At 36.7% G+C, this 23,227-nt stretch overlaps 3 protein-coding genes across 3 annotated transcripts; all 3 read right to left on the bottom strand.

The window, feature by feature from the left end:
• Positions 1–14,778, bottom strand: heatr3 (HEAT repeat containing 3). The gene is made up of 15 exons (XM_030163183.1): positions 14,512–14,778; positions 13,055–13,227; positions 11,320–11,407; positions 10,907–11,007; positions 9,181–9,290; positions 7,364–7,504; positions 6,874–7,166; positions 4,197–4,287; positions 3,811–3,965; positions 3,218–3,300; positions 2,848–2,984; positions 2,560–2,648; positions 1,181–1,324; positions 930–1,106; positions 1–704 (listed from the first exon to the last, which is right to left on the bottom strand). Exons 1-15 carry the CDS (start codon positions 14,647–14,649, stop codon positions 591–593), a joined length of 2,034 nt encoding a protein of 677 aa, XP_030019043.1. The 5' UTR covers positions 14,650–14,778; the 3' UTR covers positions 1–590.
• Positions 14,779–14,937: 159 nt separating this feature from the next.
• cnep1r1 (CTD nuclear envelope phosphatase 1 regulatory subunit 1) lies at positions 14,938–19,001 on the bottom strand. Its single transcript, XM_030131106.1, has 6 exons — positions 18,898–19,001; positions 18,204–18,275; positions 17,801–17,874; positions 17,241–17,350; positions 15,461–15,515; positions 14,938–15,344 (listed from the first exon to the last, which is right to left on the bottom strand). Exons 1-6 carry the CDS (start codon positions 18,920–18,922, stop codon positions 15,303–15,305), a joined length of 378 nt encoding a protein of 125 aa, XP_029986966.1. The 5' UTR covers positions 18,923–19,001; the 3' UTR covers positions 14,938–15,302.
• An 899-nt stretch (positions 19,002–19,900) lies between these two features.
• On the bottom strand, positions 19,901–23,124 carry LOC115417104 (arylamine N-acetyltransferase, pineal gland isozyme NAT-10-like). Its single transcript, XM_030131088.1, has 2 exons — positions 23,037–23,124; positions 19,901–21,225 (listed from the first exon to the last, which is right to left on the bottom strand). The coding sequence occupies exons 1-2, from the start codon at positions 23,050–23,052 to the stop codon at positions 20,348–20,350; spliced, it is 894 nt and encodes a 297-aa protein (XP_029986948.1). The 5' UTR covers positions 23,053–23,124; the 3' UTR covers positions 19,901–20,347.
• Between the last annotated feature and the right edge of the window lie 103 nt (positions 23,125–23,227).

Below are 23,227 nucleotides of genomic sequence, written 5' to 3'. Positions count from 1 at the left end.
TTTGTCTTAAAGTTTTATTTTGATCACAACCTTAGCTGGCAGTGGGTTTGCCAGACCTTCCATGGCATTGTTCCACTTAAAACAGGCCAGTCACAGAACAAAATAATTGTGCCATTACACAACATTGAAATCCGGAAAAAAAATTGTCTCCTTTTTATAGAGTAGTTTATCCTAGTCCAATCAAGGCCTGCAAAGAGCAAATATGAGTAGTTCTATTTCTCACCATTGGTCAGAAATAGTAAAGGCAAACTGCAAGAGTTGGCCACAGAGCATTGCCTGACATCAGATCTAAGATGGGAATATGAAAATATATGAATTCAAATCTTAAATTCTTTTTAAAGTTGAATGTAAGAAAAAAAAAAGTTCACTGCCAAATGCAGTAATACTTAGTAGATTCCATTCCTTTCAATTTACTAATGAAGATAGTAAATGATTCAAGAATAAAAACATTGAAACCAAGCAATAACAAAAAGTTTAGATAATAAATACTTGATGGTTTTGCGACCATGTTTTTCATCTTGTTTCACCTGTTAGCATGTCTGCTAAAGTCACACAGGTCCAACAGATCATGCTGAAGTACTGCAAAGTCCTCATTTTTTCATCACCTTCTCCAAGTAACCAATGAATCTTCTCAGGTTGATTTTGATGTTGTCTAGCACACAAAGCTGCTGAGGTGTGTACTTTCCTCTTCCCTCTTTACGAATCTAGTAGAAAAAGAAGAAGTGGTTTATTACTAGTGTCTTCCTTTAACATTCAGGAGCTTTAACAGAAAGTAATCTATTTACTCAAACACCTGAAGGCCACTGTGAGACTATTTACAAAAGGAAGGAGCTCCATGGGAGGGGATGAGTTAATGCTACAAAACACTTTCTGAACTCAAGCAAATGTCAAAAGAACACTTTCATCAAAGACAAATTCAACTTTAGTACCTTGGCCTTAAAGACTGGTTGAAGAGACTTCAGTGCAGGTAGTAACTGGATGTTTTTAGCAGCTGTCTCTGCCTCATCTCCATCTGCAAAAACGTCAAACAAGGCATCGAGGGCTTCTCCATTTACAACCAGATCACTGTCCCTCGTGGCAACTTGAAGTAAAGCACTTCCAATCATCTGAGGGAGTAAGACATGTTAGAAGCAGAACTAATATTTCAAAGTAGAGGGGAAAAAATTAGGGAACTTTATACCTGAAGCGTTTCAGCAGTGCCCTTCTCTTTGGCTAATGTGCTGCCAGTAATGCCCAGAATGGCAACAGCGTTGACTCTTACACTGACAACATCACAGCGGGTGGCTGCTTCACTCAGGCTCATCAGCTGCTGGGGGGTCATACACTAAAAAAAAAATAAAATAAAATAATATAAAATGCAGTCACACAGATACACACATAGTTTAATGAGTCCGAAACCAAAATGTTCAGTGCTTTAATGTTAACTGGCAATGTAGTTTAGTTTAAGTTGAGGGTTGGCTAACACTACCATAAAGGGTTATTCCACCAGTTTGGTACAATACGAGCAACTGCATCTTTCTCAGTTATTTGTAATGGAGACCTAGTGTATGCAGTCACACTCTGCTTCTTTTGTGCAATTGAAAATTTCTTTTAACTTTTCAGAAAAACACTATTGTCGGGACATCTATTCACAACTGAATGGATGGGATGCAAATCATCAGCTTGACAAGGAAAATGTTGGAGAAGTCTGTTCCCGTTGTTTAGAAATGATCACAACAGACACATTAATGCCTCCCTGTTGGAGCGCATCAGTCAGTACATACTGTGTCACAGTGAGAATCCTTATATGTTGTCACAGAGACTAAATCTTTTTTTTCTATCATCACACAATTTGGGAATTTTGTTGTTGGAAGTTATATGTTAAGTATCTGGAAAAAAAGGTGTATTTTGTTTTATTTACATTATCAATCTATTCTCATCGAAAACCAGAGATGTACTCACTTTTAATTGACATACATTTCATCACCCATACACTTTCTCTGTTAAATTGTATTAAGTATAAAGATGAATGTATAGGCTAATGCCCCTGTGATCATCCTATGTCTATTCGTTTTTTGTTTGTTTGTTTTGATGGTGTCTGTCATCATCGTTACATGCATTTCTAAAATATTTATTTTATAGCGAACAAGTGATGTGTCAGTGTTGGCTGTTGTATGACTTGTTCTGTCACCTGCCTAGGGACTGCAGATGAAAAGTAGTTATTTTTACTAATTCTAGCATATTTACATGGGTATATTTTATTATACAATAGTGTTCATAAATATGCATGGTCCCTATTAAATAAAATTTAAAAAAAAAAATCTTGGCCTGCAGATTTCCACAATGTTTCTATCATAAACTGATAATGTAGAAACTGAACGATGTAGATATTTATCCAACAGGAAACTAAGTAGAGATGCTACTGAACTGCGTTGTGGGACGGACTAAACATAAACACTGTTTTGCCCTCAACTGCATTAATGTTCACTGTTTCTTACAGTCTCTCATGAGTCTTTTGATTTTATTCTCATCTAATATTCACTTAAGTACCATTAAGTGCAAGTATGGTGCATTCTGTACCTGGGGGATATTTTTTGAGGCAATCATCTGTAAAAGAGATCGCATGGCACTGATGACTGCCTCTAGGAACTCCTCATCTTTGGATATGTCTGAGAAACAAAAGATACTATTACATGCACTTAATAGATAAATTAAAAGTTTCATAGATTAGATTACCTTTGCTTTAGCATCAACACTGTGGTTAAAGGTAAAGCTTGTTGGGTTTGTATTCGACTTATTCTTTACTTTTATCTCTATGAGCATATTCACATGTCATTTTAAACTCAAATGTGAATGCAGATGTGAGACCTGCTGCTCCAAAAACCAGCGTGGACAGGTGTTGTGCTGCTTCCTGCAGGGCTGATGCTCCTCCCAGAGACTCGGCATCCATGGTGGAGAGAATGCTATGGAGGCATGTCAGTGCACGAGACTGCACCCGCTGCATCCTGAAGGAACGAGGAAGATGTAGCTTTAGTCAGGAAAAAAGACAACATTTCATTTAAAAGCATAGCATATTTTTTAAGGAGATAAACCAATCTGTCTGCCACTGTAAAAGAAACTTGAACTGAAGAAAAAACTGTGATACAAAATGATACCAAGTTTCATGTAGAGATTTAAAAAAAAAAAAAAAAAAAAAAAAAAAAAAACAGAAGAAGTGTATGGGAAGTGAGAGGATTACCTTTTTATCAGGCCTTTCCAGGAGGGATTCTGATGGCACACATCCATTGCTTCCTTTTTAGGGAACTGGGTCTTTTTGAGAACCTTGGAAAAAGAAAAAAATGTAAATCATCTTTAAACTGCTTAAAATCTATTCCACAGGTAAATAACTAAATCTCTTTATTTTAACACAGTACTTCCAGCAAGTTGCTCCAAACTGTATCAGTGAGGAGTCGAAATAAAGCCATTCCTTTCCTCTAATGCCTTGTAGAACCACTATTTCATATATTCATCTTTACTTGTAGTGTTACTTTCATACCTCTGTAGAAAAATTGAAAAACAGGTGCCTCTACATGTAGTATCACATCTCTTATAGCAGATTTGTCTAGTGTATTCTGTGTTGCTGATGTTCCTTGTATAAAAATGTGTCCGTATCCTAGAAGAAGTCAGGGGAAAAGCTATCATGCTCAAAATGCTAGCGCAAAAATAAATCCAATCTAAAAATACAATTTTGTCATCACTGACAATAAGATGAACTCCACATATGTCATATTCCCGCTCAGCAGTGGTGGATATTTTACTGAAGTAGCTCTGATTGATGACAGAGATATTTGCCTTCTCGGGGATGCTGTGGTTGATTAGAGCCCCGTGAACCTCGGCTGATAAACACAGTGGAGACATTAGATTGGATACTCCGTCACAAAGGCCATCGGGACCCATCTCGCTTTCATCGCTGCTGGACGACTCCTCCCACTCGTCATCAGAGGGGTCTGGATGGGAGACAAAGACAGACCATCGATCAGGGGAGCTATGGAACGGATTCAACACCAGCGCAAATAACAAACAAACGGCATTTGAGGCACTCCCGTGAACTCTTTTCAGGTGTCTCTTGTTCTAATAGGTTTTCCAAAACAAACACATACTGGGTGGCCGTGTCGCAGGAAATCATTTTGATGGAAGTGCCTCCGGTCAGCACTGCTGTCCGTGCCCACAACACTCACCGTCAGAGCAGCACATGTTGACGATGATCTCTAAGGACGTTTGCTGGGCTGTCAGCAAGGCCGTTGCCTCTCTCAGCTCCTCCTTGCCCCTCTGGACAAAAAAAAACAAAAAAAACAACAAAAACAAAACATCAACATCCTGCTAAAATGATGACCGTTATCACTGTTATCACCCTCTCTGAGTTTAGATGCATCATTTGACTGACCTCATGTACTTAAACATTCCCACCTGTGCTTTTCCAACTGCAAACACTTGCTCAAAGTTTAAGTCAGGTGTATGTGAAAACGACTACACAAGACAGCTACCCCTTCGTCTGAATGTGTTCACCAGTGTAGTGACAAGTATCTACATCTGCACATTTCCATTACTAGACAATAAGACGAAAGCTGCAAAACCCCCGCTCTGTAAGACAAGAAATTACGTGGCATTCTGGGTCATCACTACAAATGTCACTCGTAGTCTGTGGACTCGGGCTGTGACTGAGCTGAGAGGGACAGCTCTGTCTCGCCGAGGTCAGGTCAGGGGACTGTCACCGTGGTGGAAGCCAGAAGCTGGTCCTCAGTGGAACCTTACTGAGCGGCCCTAATCTGCTCCCAAAAAACCCGACACTTTGTCTGCTCTGTCAGTCTGCGTTGTACTCCAGATGACTCATACGACCCCTGGATTAACATGCACCACCAAAGAGTAAAGCTTATCGCCTCCACAACAAGGTGTCAAATGTATGCGTCACAGTCTAACACTCCTACAGGTGAAGCTAAACCTTTTCCCCCGAAACATCACCGGTCTTTGTCAAATTAACTATGTTGCCATGTTGAATGGCAGACTCTGAGAAACGACACTGCTTTGTAACTAAATTGCAAATCCATTATATTTTGGTACATAACACCAACAACAATGCATTTTGGTACATAAAACCAACATTACATTTTGCGGCAAACTTCTCATTTTATCATGTAACCATACCCATGAGGGATCTCCTACTTTTTAACCTCATAAGCCATGTACCATTTGTTTCCAGTTGCAATCATTTCAATGCAACACAAAACAATGAAGTAGCTGAGAGCAGAAAGTTAATTCATATAAAACAAATTATAAGGAAACAGCAAAGAAAAGGCAAAATTCATAATCCTAATGCAACCTTTATTTTTGCATTTCTTTTCATTCAGTGAGTTTTGGCAGCAGAAAAATAATACTTTTGGATCTGCTTAATGTTAGTGCTACAATATTTGTCTCATTAGTCTGCGGTTTTATGAAATTATTCATGACACATGCTGGTCTCAGACTGTTATCTTGTTTTTTTAGATATCTGTTCATTTAAGGGCTTCTTGTTTGGATTGTGTTCTGCTGTCCAACAATTGGTTTTGTTGATCTTTTAGCTGACGTTCTTGTGGTTATGTGGATGTAAAGCATGTGCATATTGCTACAAGCATCGTGTAGTATTACCATGGCAACACAGATGGCTCTGTGACTGCTACCAGTATCAGAGGCAACCGGGCTTAAGAGGCTACATATTCCTCAAGAGGCAGGATGTGAATGGATGGTAGTTAAACAAAATGGAAGTGGAGTTCACTTCTTGTAGCTAATAAAAGCATAGTGCTTTTATTAGCTACATTACATACATTTTATTAGACTGTAGTCTGTTTTAAAAATGAATAAATACAGTGTGAGTGTTTTAAATCATGTTTGTTAACTTTTTCTGCACATACACAAGATTTGGCACCTTCCCTCAACATAAACTGACCACTGCCAGTTGGTGCAAAACTAATAAAATACTTTGTGAACAACTTACATTTAGGATCATGATTTTAGTTCCTTAATTATGTCAAATAATTAATAATTAGGTGACATGAGTTCACTTAATTCTTGTCCTTCCTAAAGTTTTCCAGAACTTTTTTATGTTGTCCTCTGTTATTGACAATTATCCTACACGATACTTAAGCAAAGTATATCTTCCGTACTGCCGAACTTCTGTCAGTCAATATTCTCCAAAATATCATGGACCATATTTTTTGGAATAATCTATGTCCTGAGCTTCAATCAACACTTTCTTTATCATTATTTAAAAAGCATTTGAAAAGAACTCTAATTTATGAAAAAATGTAAGGATGCATATCATTTGATTTGTATTTCTATAGTTTTTACTTTAGATTATTATTTCAGTTATATCATTTTTTTTTTTTCCTGTGTATTGTTTATTTCCAGGGAGGTATTTACCTAAGCCTTTTTTGGCTTCTATCCTCTCCTGTACAATGATGTTAATTGCATGAGAATTGTTTTTTGAATTTGTCTCTTGTTGTTTATGATGTGTAAAAAAAATGTAAATATAATAAAAAATTTCTAGGGGTAGCACTATCTTAATAACAGTAAATGCATTTACAAGTGTAAATATACAAAGGAATGCAATTTATGACAGACGGGGTCCATCTGGATTTTCAAAACATCTGAATTTGAAGAAATGAGATCATAGATAGGCTTAATGTCTGGGTTATCTTGGGAATAACAAGATATGCCTTTTACTGACCATAATACAGAGATGATGGTGCAATTTACAGAATTCAAAGGTCAAATTTTACGACCAGATCCCATAAATTTCAACTTCTTGTAGACTATATGTTCATTTTAATAGAACAGGTTGATCAGGTACTAGAATTAAGAGTTGCAGCCTCTTTAACTTACAGGCAGAAAGTCTGAGAAGTCATTATTGACCCTTGTGGCTTTGCCGTTCTTCTTCTGTTTAAGCGGTTCCTCCTCTTCATCCATCTCCTCCGCAGCAAATTCTGCACAAGTGTTGTCTTCTGTGTCGGCCGCCACCGGTGCATTTTGGTGACGGGTCTCCTCCGCCTGTTGGAGCTCAGGGATCAACATACCTGCGTCTGTTTCCAGACACTGTGACAAGGTGGCGACCACGGCGTTGAGAGTCTGGGCCTGGTTAGCGGCTGGCAGATTCCCCTTCATGTTCCACAGTGTTCCTGAGTGATGCACGAATGGGGAAATAAAATATGAAAATCTGTATGCACTGAGGAGCATTTGATAAACGAATTATTCTTTCCAAAATTTCTCAGCAACTTCTTACCACAGATGACGTCTTAAAAGTCACATTCAGCTTGTGTTTTGGTGGTTTCTTAAAGCTTCCGACAATTTTATAGTCAGAAGTGACAAATCGTACCTGCGGCCAGTGTCCGGAGGAGTGTGTGTGCCATGCTGGGCTGAGATGACAGCAGCACATTCTCCAAGGCTCGAAGCACTGCAGTGTTTATGCTACATAGCAGCTCTGGGTTATCCTCAGTCACAATGTGCAAACAGTGCGCTGCATGAACACAAAGAGGGTCGATTTAGGCCAAACAAAAACTTTGTCATGAATAGGGATGTAACGATATGAAAATTTCGTATCACGGTTATTGTGACCAAAATTATCACGGTTATCATTAGTATCACGATACTATTGAAATTGTGCTCAAAATGTTCAAAAAGTACTGATACACACACTGAAATAATTTAACCAAGTTATATTTAAAAAAACAAAAGCAAAAACAAATAAAATAATAGGCACAATGTACCTTCTCTTGGCAGAAACGTTCAAGTATTAACCCTTAGTGGTCTGAGCCTATTTTGTCTGTTTTTCAGTACTTTTGATTTTGCCTTCATATACTATATAAACAAATGTTTACTATACCCATGTTTGGTATCTTTTTTTTTTTCAGCACAACTTCATCTATCTCATCTGCCTATTATTTTTTTCACTTTAACCTACTATGTCAACACAAAAGGCCAGAAAACACTAAAAAAATATATAAAATCCGATCTGAAAAATGTATATAATTTATTGCATAAATAACACACAGATGTTAACGAACCTTTTCAAAGACTTTAAAAGTGAATATTGGTTCCAAATATTAGGAATATAAAATTAAAATTGTAATAAATTAAATCTATACTCAAATATTTGACATAAAAGCAGATCTTTACATAGGGTTTTTCCCCTAAAAGTGCGGTAATCAAACACGGTTATCATGATAATTAGAATTTAAACGGTAATACTAATCGTCTGCAATTTTACCGCGGTTTATCATTATACCGGTAATCGTTACATCCCTAGTCATGAATAAGCAACATTACACCAATGTGAAGATCTCGTGGCGTCTGTGAAGTAATAGCTATTGTAAGATGTGCAGTATGTCAATGACCAGTTCACACATGTTCTGTAATCTCCAAATCCACCATCAAAGTTTTTCCATACTGTTATCTAAAAGTTATATTTACATTTATATTTATATTTCCCCTTCATATTGTATGTTTTGACTGATCACATTCTCTGTTATCCTTCAAACATCTCAGACTTCATTTAGTGTCTCCATATTTAAAAAAACAAAACAAAACAAAAAAAACAAAACAGTACAACATGGTAAATGGCAACATACTTGGCATAGAAATTCTACTTACATGGAACTGATATCAGATGAAAAAGTGAAGAAAAAAAAATATGAACCTAAAAAAAATACACACTTTCCTGGAATTCAAGCTCATATTTGATATTAGTATAATGTCCACCCCAGACATAACAACTAACACACACGTTTTTCTTAAGAAGTAAAGTCACACTATCTTCGTTATGACTCATCCTTGTTGCAAGTCTCCCACATTGCAGGCACATGAGTTCGATATCATTTTTCTGCACAGGCAACTGTCAGAAAAAAACATCCAGTTACTGATAAATGGAATTGAAGCACAGAATTCCAGGAAATCTTATCATCTGGCGAGGGTTTTCTGTTCCCATCCTTATGTTTCACAGCTGCACAATAAGGTTATAAAACATGTTGCTTAAATGAAAGTAGAGAGGATTCACATGCGTATTTTGGTGTTAGCACGAACTTCAAAATGATCTGATGAAACGCTGATGGACAATAAATCCATCCTAGCATTGTGATGAAACATCCCGGCCACATAGGATGATCTTTATATTCTTCACATGTTGCTTCAACCTACCGGCAGATATGGCCAGTTCCACATTATTTGGGTGTCTTTCCAAACACTGGATCACCACATCCAGGAGACCGGATTTGTTGAACACAGACAGGGCTTGGTTGCTGCTTTCACTGACAGAACACAAAATGAGAAGAGCACTGAATAAAAAAAGATGAGAGGAAGCACCGTCTTTGGGTTGCTAATAGTTATGGTTTAGGTGGCTTGATGACAGCGTGCAGCAGCTTCTCTAGCTCCTGGTATTTAACACTGCCACATTTATGTTGCAAATATCTATTTATGTGTTTTTATACTGCAATGGGTGGGTGAAGTCACTTTCACTTATATCAGTAACATGCAGTTTTTACTTGTTTATTGTTATCATCAAACTCACAGATCACTCTATTTTATCATTGAACACATTCTGTCATTTCAATAAAATAAAAACTTAAAACACTACGAAAGCTTAAAAGACACTTATTAGTAGATATTATGACCATGATTACATTAGCTTGTGGTGTTTGCGTGCATGAATTCTTACAAAACACAGAATTTTTTTTTTTGTATGTGTATGTCCAATAAAATCTAATGGTACCCAGCCAAGTAAGTCAATGATTTGATAAAAGTACAACAGGTGAAAAAAAAAAAACAGGATTATAACCCAATATCATGCAGATTTTTAATAAATGTGCATTTTCTTATAAGTTCACTGTCAACATGTGTCAGTCGTAGGTTAATCCTAAAGGCCACATGCAGCAGGTGAGAGCACATAAAAACCAGTTTGCGATGCTAAAATACAGGGTGTCCCATAAGTCTCCATACATAGGAAAAATAAACGTTTCTTGACATAAACCATTTTTATTTATATAATATGCTCTATATGACTGCCATTTTGTCAGGAACACATTTCAATGCGTGTCCTCCACTGCTGAAGAACTATAAAGAAGAAATATAAAGAAATACATGTTAGAACCATATATGTATGGAATGTATTATGTCTCCTATGTATGGAGACTTATGGGACACCCTGTAGTTGAGCTACCATTGTGTTTATTATAGAAGCTAAAAGCACCAAATAACTGCTTAAAAGCTGTAGACTAATTAAAAACCATAGTAAGCCAGACGAATGAACAAACAGTTGAAAAAGTAGGTTTGTGTTCCAAAAACCAAATTAAATATCTGAGTATTATTTTTAACTTGTCTTGTCCAGCATCATAACAGCAGAATGGTGGTCTGGCTGCCTTGTTGCGCTGAACAAATTTGCTTTGCCGAGGACACTGCCTGTATCTGATATCACCGTGAAAGTTGTTCTGTTGGTATTATCAATGGTATTTTACAGTTTTTAAATTTGTGGAAAGTAATAAATAACTGTACTTAAGGGTGTTATTTTTAATCCAACGAAACTTTCTAGAGTTTTTCTTTGAGGTAGGGAGAGGCTATGGTTGGACGCTGGGTCGTTTCTCCACATGTAGAGTTGACCAATCAGAGCAGTGAGGGCATGATGGGAGGGGGTGACTTCCCTGTACCCTGTTTCTTTCAATAAACATGTAAATATGCAGAAACAAATTGCATTACACTAGCCATTTACTGAACTTTAATAGCGGGTATGCATGAAACCTATTGTTGAACAAGGTATAATTATTGTACCAGACAAAGAAAACACTGCACTAACCCATCCCTGTAGAGACAAAAAGGTTAAGAACACACTGATGTAAGCTGTCAGCCAGCTTTCACAGCCTCTTGGGTTTACCATAGATTCCACAGCAGGTTCACAGCCTCATTGGCCACGTCCTCCACCGCATTCTTCTGGTCTTTCATCAGCATGGTGGCGGTGTCAAACCCAGAACAGCACTGGAGAGAGAACAATGTCAGCTTACGGATTGCAAAAAAAAACAAACTAAAAGGGTAAAGATGCAAACCTGTAGGTCAGTTCCCTCATACTTTTGTAAAAATAAGGTTTATTTCTTCAAACAGGCTAACTCTAGTCAACAGGTCAACACTGAGGTTGAATGTTAAACAGGAGTCAATCTGTTCTAGTGTAGGTGGAGCCATTTTTACAATTCGTGGATATCTTTACTCTGCGTTGAAAATTTGCTGCCAACAGCTGCTGATGAGGGGGAAGCGAAGTGATGGTGCGAGCGAAAAGCAGCGGTGGATTCTCACCTCTCTAAGCAGTGCTGTCAGAGGAGTCATGACGTCGTGCTTCACCATGTCCTCACATACCTCCTGACCTCCGCATGCACTCAGATTCCTGTCAGGAGGGAACAGTCGCAGACGCACAATCATCATTCCGTCGAAGGATGTTTGTAGTCGGAACAGTTGTGTATGTTTGTGTAGAGGAAAAGGAAGAGAGCGGCCTCGAGCCACTGTTTTATTTTCGTATTTCAGCTTAAAGTTGGGCCTTTAATTGTAGGTGATATGTGACAAACATTGCATTCGTCACTTCCATACTCCACATAAAAAATACATCTTTTTTTTGTTTGTTTTGTTCCCCATAGTTCAAGTCGGAAAGTGAAAAGATAGAAACAAATGTATCATTTAATACTGCAGTCTATTGTTTATTTCACTGTCCCAAATCAGTCTGGGTGGAAAACATGTTTCATTACACAGAGGAAGCTTCACATTCTTCAATATGACAGATTGTTATACAATATGGATGCCATCTCTATTCAGATTTTTACTTCTGTTATTTTTTCAAGCTTAATTGAAAATTTGTACAAAGGCTCTGAATAAAAAGAGTGAAGTAAAGATGAATATGTATATGCTAATGTAATATTAATACTATTTATAGATCACTACCCGGATCACAAAGGGCCAATATGAGGACATGAGATTTTGGCTGTTTCACATCTAAAATATAAAATATAAAATAAAATCAATCAGTAAAAGCTGCATAAAGTTTAGCACCAGACTGCACCATTGTAGCAGTCAGGACACAAAAACAGTTAAATGATAGCGGATACAAAACCAATCTCTGGTCACTCTAAACAAACACAATTTGGCAACTCTGTAAACTTACATCCATTTATAGTAAAAACCCAATGTTTGCTTTTGAGTTACACAACATGAATTACCTGCATTAAACAATGACCAATTCAATATTATATGTAACAAAACTTACATAATCATCTACACAAACAAAATCACAACATCTGGATATGTTTATCAGTCAATATGATGCCAATCTATGTCCACATGTAATTTTGTTCAACATGAATGTACACTCATAGAAAGTCTGCAAAATTTGGTGAAAATGTCATAGACATTACTGTAGACAATACTGTGATTTGCAAGTGACTGTGTATTGATGATTATCAAAAACAATACACAGATTACTGATCATTTACATGTCATTTTGAACTCAAACATACAAACTTGAAATAGTACAAGATATAGAAAATTCAGAGTGATTTATCATTTGGATGGAAACTGCCTGCTTGCATGTTAACAACCACCTGTCAAAACTGGATCAGCTGTTTACATGTCTGTACAGGTAATGATACTGAACACTGGAATACTAGTCTACACTTAAAATGGATCCTAAGGCTTTGTTGTGCATTTCATGCCAACACAACTGATAAAATATAAAACTAGTCAGTCCATCTTCTGTCATGACAGCTGCTTCCACATTCTGCAACAACCAAGGCAAGTTACTTCAATTGGGCAGCAAATAGTATATGTAAAATCTACCAAAACAATGACTCTGGTGAGAACGAAAGAAATGAGCATGTTTGAGTGAGAAAACAAACCTATCAGGTCTTTGTGCATCACATTTATAAATGTCAGTGTGTTTTGTTTCACCTATATCTGTGTTACAAACACCGACATGTATTTGGTAGAGTCTCTTCTCATACCGTTTTGTTATGGGTGTCATTCAGTACTGTTACACTTGTCTCACCTGAGTGCCCCAGTGGCGGTCTCCCTCACAGCCACACTGCTGTCCAGCAGCATAGGACCCAGGCGCTTCACCGCATCCCTCTGGAGGAAGCCTGGGATGGTCTGGCTCTGCTGCACCACCCGAGAAATACTGGCACATGCAAACTCCCGCACATCTGCACTGGGACTCTGCAACTATAGAAGAAATAGCACAAGTGTAACCACATGAAGTCAACTCTTACACACTTCTAAAACTGACAACACTCCCTGGTTCATGTGTCAACAAGTCAAGGAAAGAATACAAGATCTGGCAATAATAGGCAACTTGCAAGTTTATTTGGACTGAAAACTATGGAGTGATAAAAAAAAACAAAAAAAAAAAACAACAACTTTAAACTATTTTAATGTAAGCAAAATGGGAATCCTTAAAACGCAAACAAGTATGTAAAAAGTATCAAACAAAAAATTTGAATACTTTTAAGACCTTTGGGATCATTTTAAGAATATGTCACTTCTGTTCAAATATGTTTTTTATTAACCCTTTCATGCATAGTGGTCACTACAGTGGACAGTTGTTCAAAGCTGTTCTCTTGTATATTTATGGATTTTGTTGTTTTAGTTCCATATCAGCCAATACAGTGGATACGCTTATACATCATCCCATACACTGTTATTCATACCATTACTGTAAATTTGCTCTTCTAGATAAACCTGATCTGCACTAACATGCTTGAGTGTAAAAAAAAAAAAAAAAAAAAAAAAAAAGATATTTGTTATTGGACTGCAATTAACAATTTTGTTTGTTTTTTTTTTAAAGTTTTTTTTTTGTGTGGGGGGGGTATTATCTCCATGCAGGTATGTTAAAATGTGAGAAAACATTAGATTATCAGCATTAAACATGTTTTTATTTCTTAATTTTCATGCAGTATTTCAGTAAATACATGTTTCTTTGCTTCTTTAGCTGAGTGGACATTTTTGTACCTCCATGAAAAATAGGTTTATAATTTTTTTTCTTTTGTTTATGCCTTAAGAGGAATAAAAACACTCAGGAAAAAATATCTTGGTTAAGGTTCGCATAATTCATGCATGAAAGGGTTAAAACATGGCAGATAAATATAAATACAAATTGCATGTGATTCTGTGACAGGTAGCTTTTAAGCAGGAATTAAACAATTACAGGTTAATAACAAGAATAAAGTAAAAAGGCAAAGCTCTCCAGTATTAGAAATGTGAACAATAACGCATCATATCCTGAGGCACATGGGGAAAAAAACAGATGAAATGACGAATGAGGGTGACTGGGCATTTAACTGACATGCAGTCATCACAAGCTCCATGATACTTACCAAAATGTCACTGTACACAAACAACTCTAATTAGCAATATGTTCAAATACTTCGGTACATCAACTATAACACAAGGAAACGACATCAAATAAAGAGTTTGAGTGTACAAAAAAGGACAAAACGTGGTTCCTACTTTTTCCAACAACTCCGCAGCTGGACACCCATCATCCCCGTGGTCTTCCTCCTCGTCCTCTTCCTTCACAGCTTTCACCGGCAGGCCGACGGCGTTGAACTGCGGACGTTTAAATTTAGTAGTTTTACTTTTACCCATGTCAGTTACTGTTAAAGTGCCTCTTATTCATGCAATTTAAATGATTTTTTTGGCCTGTCTACACCAGGTGACCGCACACAAAACGTACACTCAAGCCTGGTTGGAGGCCATGTGGAAGATTGCACTCTGCCGTAAAGTGCTCGTTCCTAACAGAAAGCGTGTAAACTGTCGTAAAATGACACCGAAAACAAGCGGCTGAATTTCAACAACATAAAACTATTAGATACGTCAAGTTTGTGATAAAAGTCAGTTTAATAAAAGTTTTACAATAAAAAAAAAAGACAACACTTTTCACACCTGAAGATTTATTAGGTAAATAACTTTAAAAATGGAAACATTTAGATAAAATACATGCTCGACATCAGAAAACAGATATAAACACAACTGACTCACACTGAATGAGTAAAATATATCAAAGACTGTGAGCAGATCAGCAGCTTCATTGGTGACATCACACAGCGACACTGTTAAAAGGTCCCGTAGGTTCATTTCATCTTGTTTCTCCCAAATGGATTTATATCATGGTGACAAAATCTGCATTGATGCTGTTTTTTCAACCACACAGACCATCCGAAGGACTCAGGATGCAGAGCGATCAGCTGATACCAACAAAGACCAGGTTCATATTCTAACTGTCTCACACAAGCTTGCGGTTATTGAATGTTTGGTCGTGGTTTAAGAATTAGCTTTCCTGTCTGGAAAAGGAACACAAAAGAACACATATAAAACTTAATAATAGCACACTTAATATATGTTCAGAGCAGCCTTTCCATCACAACATTCTGACCCATAAAGACATTTATTAACTTACATCATCACAAGACATGTTGTATTCTGCTAAAACTGTCCGACACCGGGCAGCAATACTGAAGGATTAAGGGTTAAAGATATTAATCAGTAAGTCAGAAAATTAAATATACAGCAGCATCAATACAATTACTAATGGTTTAGCAACATTTTAAAGCAAAATACAAGGTCATCAGTGTTGTGCCGAATTCTGCTCCCTGCTGAAAACTCCATCCCCAGCCACAGGTGTAGTTTTTGGCAGTATCTGTTTTGATTGTTAAATATTTTGTGTGTTGTGTATTTAAAATTTAACTTTTAAAAGTTTTATATATCTTACAGTTTGCACAATCTTTAATATTAAACAGATAAAAAGCATAACTGCAATATCTTACAATATTATTACTTAATTTCTACATAGCTACGATGGTGTTAAAAGGTTGAATAATTCACAATTAATTTCATACTACAGTCAGAAAGGAAAAAAAATAATGAGCCAGGGTGAGCAGGGAGCATTTCTCAGTAAATTGTGATTGTGAATTTGGTGCGCATTGTCCTCCTAATGGCTGACTTAGGAAGGGGAAGCAGTTTTCGGCAGGGAGTTGAATTCGGCACAACAATCACAAGTGAAACGTACTAGTCTGTATCCATCTGTTATCGATTAGAAATACTTGCACCTCAGTTTTTTATGCTTTGTGTTTCCGCTACACCTTATGGTCAAATTTTGTACTTTTACTCAGCTACAGCCTTAGTTAATTTTTAGGATTTAAATTTCTTCATTCCCTAAGAGCGAAAAGCACATCTCTCCAAATTTGTGGATTTGAAATACCTGTGATAACTTGTAGTACTAGTATACATTAATTCAACTTTTCTCAATTCCAGTATAAATATCAATTCAAAGACCATACAGTGCTTCACTGTTTTAAGCCAAGTCTCAAGCTAAATAAACTCTGTAAAACTTTCCTGGGTTATTTACATCATGCACTGTCACAAAATTAAAAACAGACTGTTTTTCTGAGCTCATGAAAAGGTGACTTATCAGAGATATGGTGCATGGTCTTAACAAGACAGCAATACTCCAAATATACGGTGGAATATAACAAACAATAACAATAATAACAACAGCAGTTTTAATATATAAAACAATATATAAAATAGTTCAACGAGCTCAACCACAGACATCTACAACACTAAACACTGCATTCATGTAGCAGTGAAGTCCATTTTACCAATAATAAATACTTTTACTTTATGTGGAACCTTTACTTGTTGTGGAGTATTTTCAGTGAGGTATTTGTACATTTACTTAAATACAGGTTTTGAATACTCCCTCCACCATAGATCAACGAGATTGACACCACACTTAATACTGAAAAACGCATCTGATGTGCAATATGCTTTATAAGGGGTCAGTGCAATAAAAGAATGTACGCTTGTATGCAAGTGATGGGTTACTGCTTGTTTTATACCTGCTTTTTTTTAACTGCTGTTATTTGTATGTTTATATTAAATTTTATATATGATGTACAGACTGGATGGTACTTTTAAATTTCGTTGTACTGGTTACAATGACAATGAAGATATTCTATTCTATTCTATTCTATTCTATTCTAATCTATTCTATTCTCAGAACTCTAGGGTTTTTGTCAAAAATGTATAGTGCTTTCTGATGAATTGCAACCTAAATCAGTAACTGATAACAAATAAGTAAAGCATTTGCTAGTCACACTCAAAGGCAGGGTGAATACTTTACATGATTAGATAACAATTTAAGTAATTTCCTAATATGAGATGACAGAAAAGGATACATTGATGGTGCAACAACTCGTTTGTGTATCCCGGCAAAGAAGAGAGCTATTAAAGTGATGCAGCTGATGGTGAAAAACGGATGATTCCAAAGTGATGAAAAAAATGACACCTGCACAAAAGGGAAACAAACACAACATTAGGTTGTAGCAATTAGGACAAATAACAATCACATGTATATAGATTACCTGAATAGGGGTCTAAGGGTCTGTTATACTTATGTCTACACAAGTTCTAACATCCTAACATGGTGCATTTGTATCTTATGTCTACATCTTAACATGAATTATCATCTTGTGCTTCAGCCTTTGTGCATTCATGTTTAGGAGATAACAAATGACTGCATGTGAAGGTGATGTTGGCTGCTGAAGGTCTTTTTACATACAGTATGGACATTAGTTCTCATCTTTCATTTTAGTTAGCCAAGTTATGGCATCACAGAGTCATTACAGCTGAAAGATAAATGCTGACAGTGATGTAGTCAGACAAGCTTTGGTTCTTGCCTCTTCAACAGTGCACATGATACGACCTTTAATGAGTGACTGCAGTAGGATAACCACACCTTTTGCGTGTCAGGGTCTATCAACCAGTTCCAAGCCCCAGTAGCCGTACAAACAGACACCACTATCAAAATCACTGCAATGAGATGTGACAATTAGACCAAGTTGAACAAGACAAAGCATATATCAGCAATTAAATGCAATGAAGGTCTTTCCAGATCAACACTAGTAATTTTAGATAACTAAGTCAATCTCATCTTGCTTTCAAACATAGATACAAAACACATCATCTTGAAAAAATGTCCAAACTAACTTCAACATTTCATGTATGTGCATAATAGTGTTCTGATCAACACTAACTTTACAGAAAAGCCCAATAAAAACATCATGTAAAGCACACAATGTGGTCCAATCCTGACATCTTCTGCCCCCTGATGTTTATAATCGCAATCAACAGTTACTTACTTCTCCACCTGCCTGTTGCAGGTTGCAAACAAGAGACATATTCTGTCAGTCTTCTCTCAAAGGCCTTCAGGTCTGGCAAAACAGATAAACATATAAATACATATTTTTATGTGCTGTCATAACTACATCACTAGGTAACAGGGGAAATCAAAAGGTATATGAAAAGAACAGATCATTTGTGTATACGACCTAAATTATCTTTCTACGAAATGCAGGCATATAATCCATTCTATAAATACAAATTAATGGCAATCAAAGATAAGATTATGCTGTGTTTGATTTATTGTATATAAGTGTAAGGTCGCTACGATTCTAAGACAGAAAACAGAGTCACAGAGACTGCATGGCTTTAAAACATCCATAAATTTGCTTTTATTCTACGATAAAGCACAATTTCTAGTTATTACACATAAGCGTAACTACACCGGACTTAGGAAGCTCAATTAGTTTACCACCTTGTAGTTTTAGTTAGCTAACTGTTATGCGAACCACTCTGCGACTTTTCCTCACTTAACGGTGAGCTAGCAAACATGCTAAGGGTCGTATGCAGACAAGCCGGCTAACTTAACCTTGTACAATAACTTACAGTCATATCGTAATGCCTTCGTCGTTAATTATTTAAGTGGATATAGTTATGGGCGTAGACAAATCAGCACTCATTTAAAATGTGGTTATTTAAGTTTTCTGAAATTACCTTCGGCCTGTTCCAAGGAATTCATGTCTGAGCCTACTAGTCCCAGCAGCCTGGCTCACTGTTGGCTGTGCCACTACTTCCTCTCAGCTGACGGACAGGTCATACGCACCAATCAGCATCCCTGATGAACCCACATTGAGTGTCATTGGATATAAAAGAAAGAGGCGGGACCAGAGGCTCTGAGTTTCACCTCTGCTCCTAGCGGTGATTTTACCAAATTACACCGTTCTCATACTCCAAAATGATTTTTTAAAAAAAAGTCTAAGTACGTGCAGTTTTGCTTTCACTTTTCATTGATTGCACTGTCATAGATATAGGGCAGAGGCGAAGGCAAAGATATTTCACTTACTGTAAACATGCTAATATCACACTGTGAAAATACTATTAGTTTAAGGTGAAGTGTTCAAAGGCTATTTATTAGCAAGAAAATGTACCAAAATTTGTAATACAGCTGTATTTTTATTTTGTGTCTGCTTTAAAGTGTGTTATATTTTATACCTGGACATGTTGAGCCACTTTCTATTGTTCTGTAGTATACAGCAGTCTACAGCAATTCACCATCTAGGATCCTCACTTAATCCTTCAGTTTTATCTCAAACTCAAAATCAACACACTGGGTTCCACTTGACAGGAAGGGCATGGAAAACTGTAATCTGAAAGTAACTATCAATTAACAATTTATCTTATAATCTGAGATGTAATGGAGTAGATGTACAAAGAAGTTTAAAATGAAATAGTCCAAGGTCTAAGATTTGTTCTCTGTACTCCAGAATTTTAATAATAGTAATTTAACACTGTTCCCCAGAAATATGGCTTCACTGTTATAATGGTGAAAGTGTTGATATCAATATCTTAATTCAGTGTTAAAGGCTGGGGCATGATTTTTAATAATTATATACAACTGCATATGTTACATTTTAAAATGTATGTGTAGTTAGTGGTGCAGAGATAACAGTGGGTTTTTTTCAGAGTAATGCAGAAGAAAAAGAATCACAGGTCAGAGAGAAGTAGATTTATTCTTTTAATCTACATGTCAAGGATGGACTGTTCACCTGATACAAAACATAAAGACAAAAGTACAACATTTAAGCATAATATATAAAATAAAATAAGCATAAAATACAATGTCAACCCCTCCTGCTGACAAGATATCTGATTAAATCACTGTGAAATTCTTTGTACAATATAATCATCTAAACAAATTTTAATTGGTTCATTGACCTATAGACATTTAAATGAATCAGATCATCACTGTAACGTACATACCTCATCATACATTTATCTTTCCAGTTCCAAAGAGGATTGCTACTTGTTTTACAATTTTAGTTTACATAAAATGTAAACATCAAAAACAGGACTGATAAAGTAAATGAAAATGTAAAATAAAATGGCAGAATATGGTAGATTCCAGCCATAAATAAAATTTTTATTTGACATTTTAACATCATTTCTAGAGAGTATAAAATGTTTTGTTGTTAACAGGTTGTAATTTGTTCTTCAGTTGTATATTAAACTTTTCGCTGAGTATTTGCTCAATCTCATCATCACTGATGTGCCTCATGTCTATGACATCAACACCATGCTCAGGTTTGTAGGTGACGTCGCTATACGTCCATCCGAGAAGGGCTCTGAATCCTGTGGGTGTTTGCAAAGAGCAGATTGATTTATTGGTGAACAGTGAAGCAGGGTTTGTCTGGAGCTGATGGCATGCGTTAAAGAAATAATCTGCCTCTCGTGGCTGCAAGGTGAAGCAGTAGATCAGCTTTGTCTCCGCCCACGATATTAGACTGGATTTGGCGAATTCTGAATTGACCACCTCCGGCTTTCTACAAGTCTTCTCCAGCATCCAGACGTCCCCTTTCTCAGTGAGACGAAATACACCTGGTGCCTGACACTGGCCTTTTGCTGAGACAAGCTCCAATGGTTCCCACAACTGGTTTGACACCCCGAAGCTTACATCTGCTATGTAAGCCTTACCATCGATGACAACCTTATTAATGAGATGAGAGTCCCAAGCGCTAAAGTCGTTGAGGAGACTGTTAAAGACTCTGGAGCTCAGTGTCGTTGTATTGTAGCCCATTTCTTTCAGCACCCACCCAAAGAGGTAGTTGTTTTCAAGGCACCAACCCCCACGACTGCACCTCACTACCTTATTGAAAATGACCTCAAGGTCCATGGTGATCTTCTCACCGCAGTGAATGCTGAGGTTTTCAAATGGAATTGACATGACATGACGTTTGTGGAGCAATGATAGTGTTGCAAGATCCAGTTTTTCATAGGAGCTGTGGAAACCGATTCTTTTGAAGTACTCCTTCAACATCATCTCACCTGTAAAATACAAAAATACCGATAAACAACTTTCAAATTAGCAAAATGGTTTAAGATAAGATAAGATCATCTTCAGTTTATCTTCTATTTAAACATCACACCTTGGTTGTGGAACGAGAGGTGTTTCTTTTACATAGTGTTCTGCAGTCATGATCCCACCTTTATCATGGCTCTGTTACTACCTCCAGAGGCATTACAAAGCCACGATAAAGGTGGGACCAAATGATCCCACCATTTTGTTTACACAGACATCACTCCAGAATAAAGGCAAAATATTCCCGCAACAGAAGTGCTGTGTAAAAGGGGCTTATAAGTGCTTAGACTTGATCAGTTACATCTGCTTAGCCGTAACTGTTAGATGGACTTTTTGAATTAGAATAGAATTCATCCAAAGGCTCGCTGATACCGAGACCACAAAAATCACCCACATCAATTATACCTACTGTTATGCTGTATATATTATGTGTAATAAAATATGTGTTCAGAGTACATTCTGAACATGTGTTTCCTGTCATGCCCTACTATGTCAAAGGATTAGTGACAGGATGGACAGTTTTGGCTAAAGTTAATTAATGACTTAAAGTTATTTAATGACCATACCATACCAGCTTTATTTACAATGCACTTTAAGAACTTTAGAGCTGGCCATAGTGCCGTACACCAAACATAAAACAAGGGATTAAATAAGTAAATAAGTAAGTAAAACTAGTGATAACACAGGGTGTAAAGCGACAACATGTTTGACCTAGAGTTAGCAAAGTAGCTTATGTTTGAAGAACACTGTAATGTTCAACAAATATATTTTGAATTTCTAGCAAGATTTATATTAAACGTTATTTTGTGGTGACAAGGTGTAGCAGTAGTAGTAGTAGTAGTAGTAGTAGTAGTAGTAGTAGTCTATTTCGGTCGTTAATTACTCTAAACAACAAACAAAAACAACATATCCATTGCTACATGTACAATGACATACTAGGCCTTGACCATATTCAAGTACAAACACAAAATGATGACAGTTTTCAAATGTAAATTTAACGCTCTTGTAGACTATGCTTCCACCTTCAATGAAAACACTCAAAATGATGATGACACCAATGATTGCATCAACCAGATTATTAAGGGAGCAATTCCCACAAAGCGACAGGGTGGACAACAATTTTAAGGACACATGTAGAATATTAGATATTATCATGAAAATAAAACATAAATTATCCAAATTACATGTTTTATCAAAAAACTTGTCGAGAATGATGACAAAATCTAAAAAGTATTTAAATTATTTGTCATTTAAACACTTATCAATCTCACTAAAGTTAGAAGGGCAGTGTGACGAACATGCACAAATCATGTACATTCCCTCAAAGAAAATTGTAGAACATAATAAAATCACACTTCAAGAGGTTAAAATTGTACTGAGATATGTGTAAGTGTTTACCCATTCATAATAAAATCACACTTCAAGAGGTTAAAATTGTACTGAGATATGTGTAAGTGTTTACCCATTCATAATAAAATGTGTTCATGGTGACAGATTCTGTTGGAGGACACCAAAGACATCTTACAGTGATTTTGACACTTATGGTTTGCAGATACATGTTTTCATGGTTTTAAACGAACATAGTTTACTTGCACTTGGAGGATCTGAAGACTTCTTCCACCACTGTGGGCTGCAAAACAACATCCCATCCAAAGAGTTACATAAAATCTGATAAAATCGGAAAACATTGCTTATCTCTCAGTGTTTGCAGCTTTTTCCACCTTCCTTGCTTGGGTCTTGAATTACACAGACACATGTTAAAACAAAACTGTCTTACCTATAGATTGAGACATGATCAGCAGCTGTCTGAGTCACTACCCCGTTGCAGCTCAGTGAGGAACCTTACATAACTAATACAACTCCCATCAACAGACGCTTTAACACCCCAGGAAAGTAGGGGTAGTTTTAAGGGGGCGGGGCCGTTGGTGTGAGCCTCCGCCCCCACGGGTCAAATTACAGGAACATTTA

This window comes from Sphaeramia orbicularis, chromosome 3 (genome assembly GCF_902148855.1).
Source record: "Sphaeramia orbicularis chromosome 3, fSphaOr1.1, whole genome shotgun sequence".
NCBI lineage: Eukaryota > Metazoa > Chordata > Actinopteri > Kurtiformes > Apogonidae > Sphaeramia > Sphaeramia orbicularis.
The sequence above is the reverse complement of the archived record's forward strand: the minus strand, read 5'-3'. Positions and strand labels throughout refer to the sequence as shown.

What these genes read in the sequence shown, in the direction of transcription:
- heatr3 (XM_030163183.1), bottom strand. Translation starts at nt 14,649, where the DNA reads ATGGGTAAAAGTAAAACTACTAAATTTAAACGTCCGCAGTTCAACGCC. An exon ending in CTGCGGAGTTGTTGGAAAAA is followed by an intron (nt 13,228 to 14,511) that starts GTAGGAACCACG and finishes TTTCTTCTATAG; the next exon opens with TTGCAGAGTCCCAGTGCAGA. An exon ending in GGAACTGGCCATATCTGCCG is followed by an intron (nt 7,505 to 9,180) that starts GTAGGTTGAAGC and finishes GTGTTCATGCAG; the next exon opens with CGCACTGTTTGCACATTGTG.
- cnep1r1 (XM_030131106.1), bottom strand. Translation starts at nt 18,922, where the DNA reads ATGAATTCCTTGGAACAGGCCGAAG. An exon ending in TGCAACAGGCAGGTGGAGAA is followed by an intron (nt 17,875 to 18,203) that starts GTAAGTAACTGT and finishes ATCTCATTGCAG; the next exon opens with TGATTTTGATAGTGGTGTCT. An exon ending in CGAGTTGTTGCACCATCAAT is followed by an intron (nt 15,516 to 17,240) that starts GTATCCTTTTCT and finishes TTAATCCTTCAG; the next exon opens with TATTGCTGCCCGGTGTCGGA.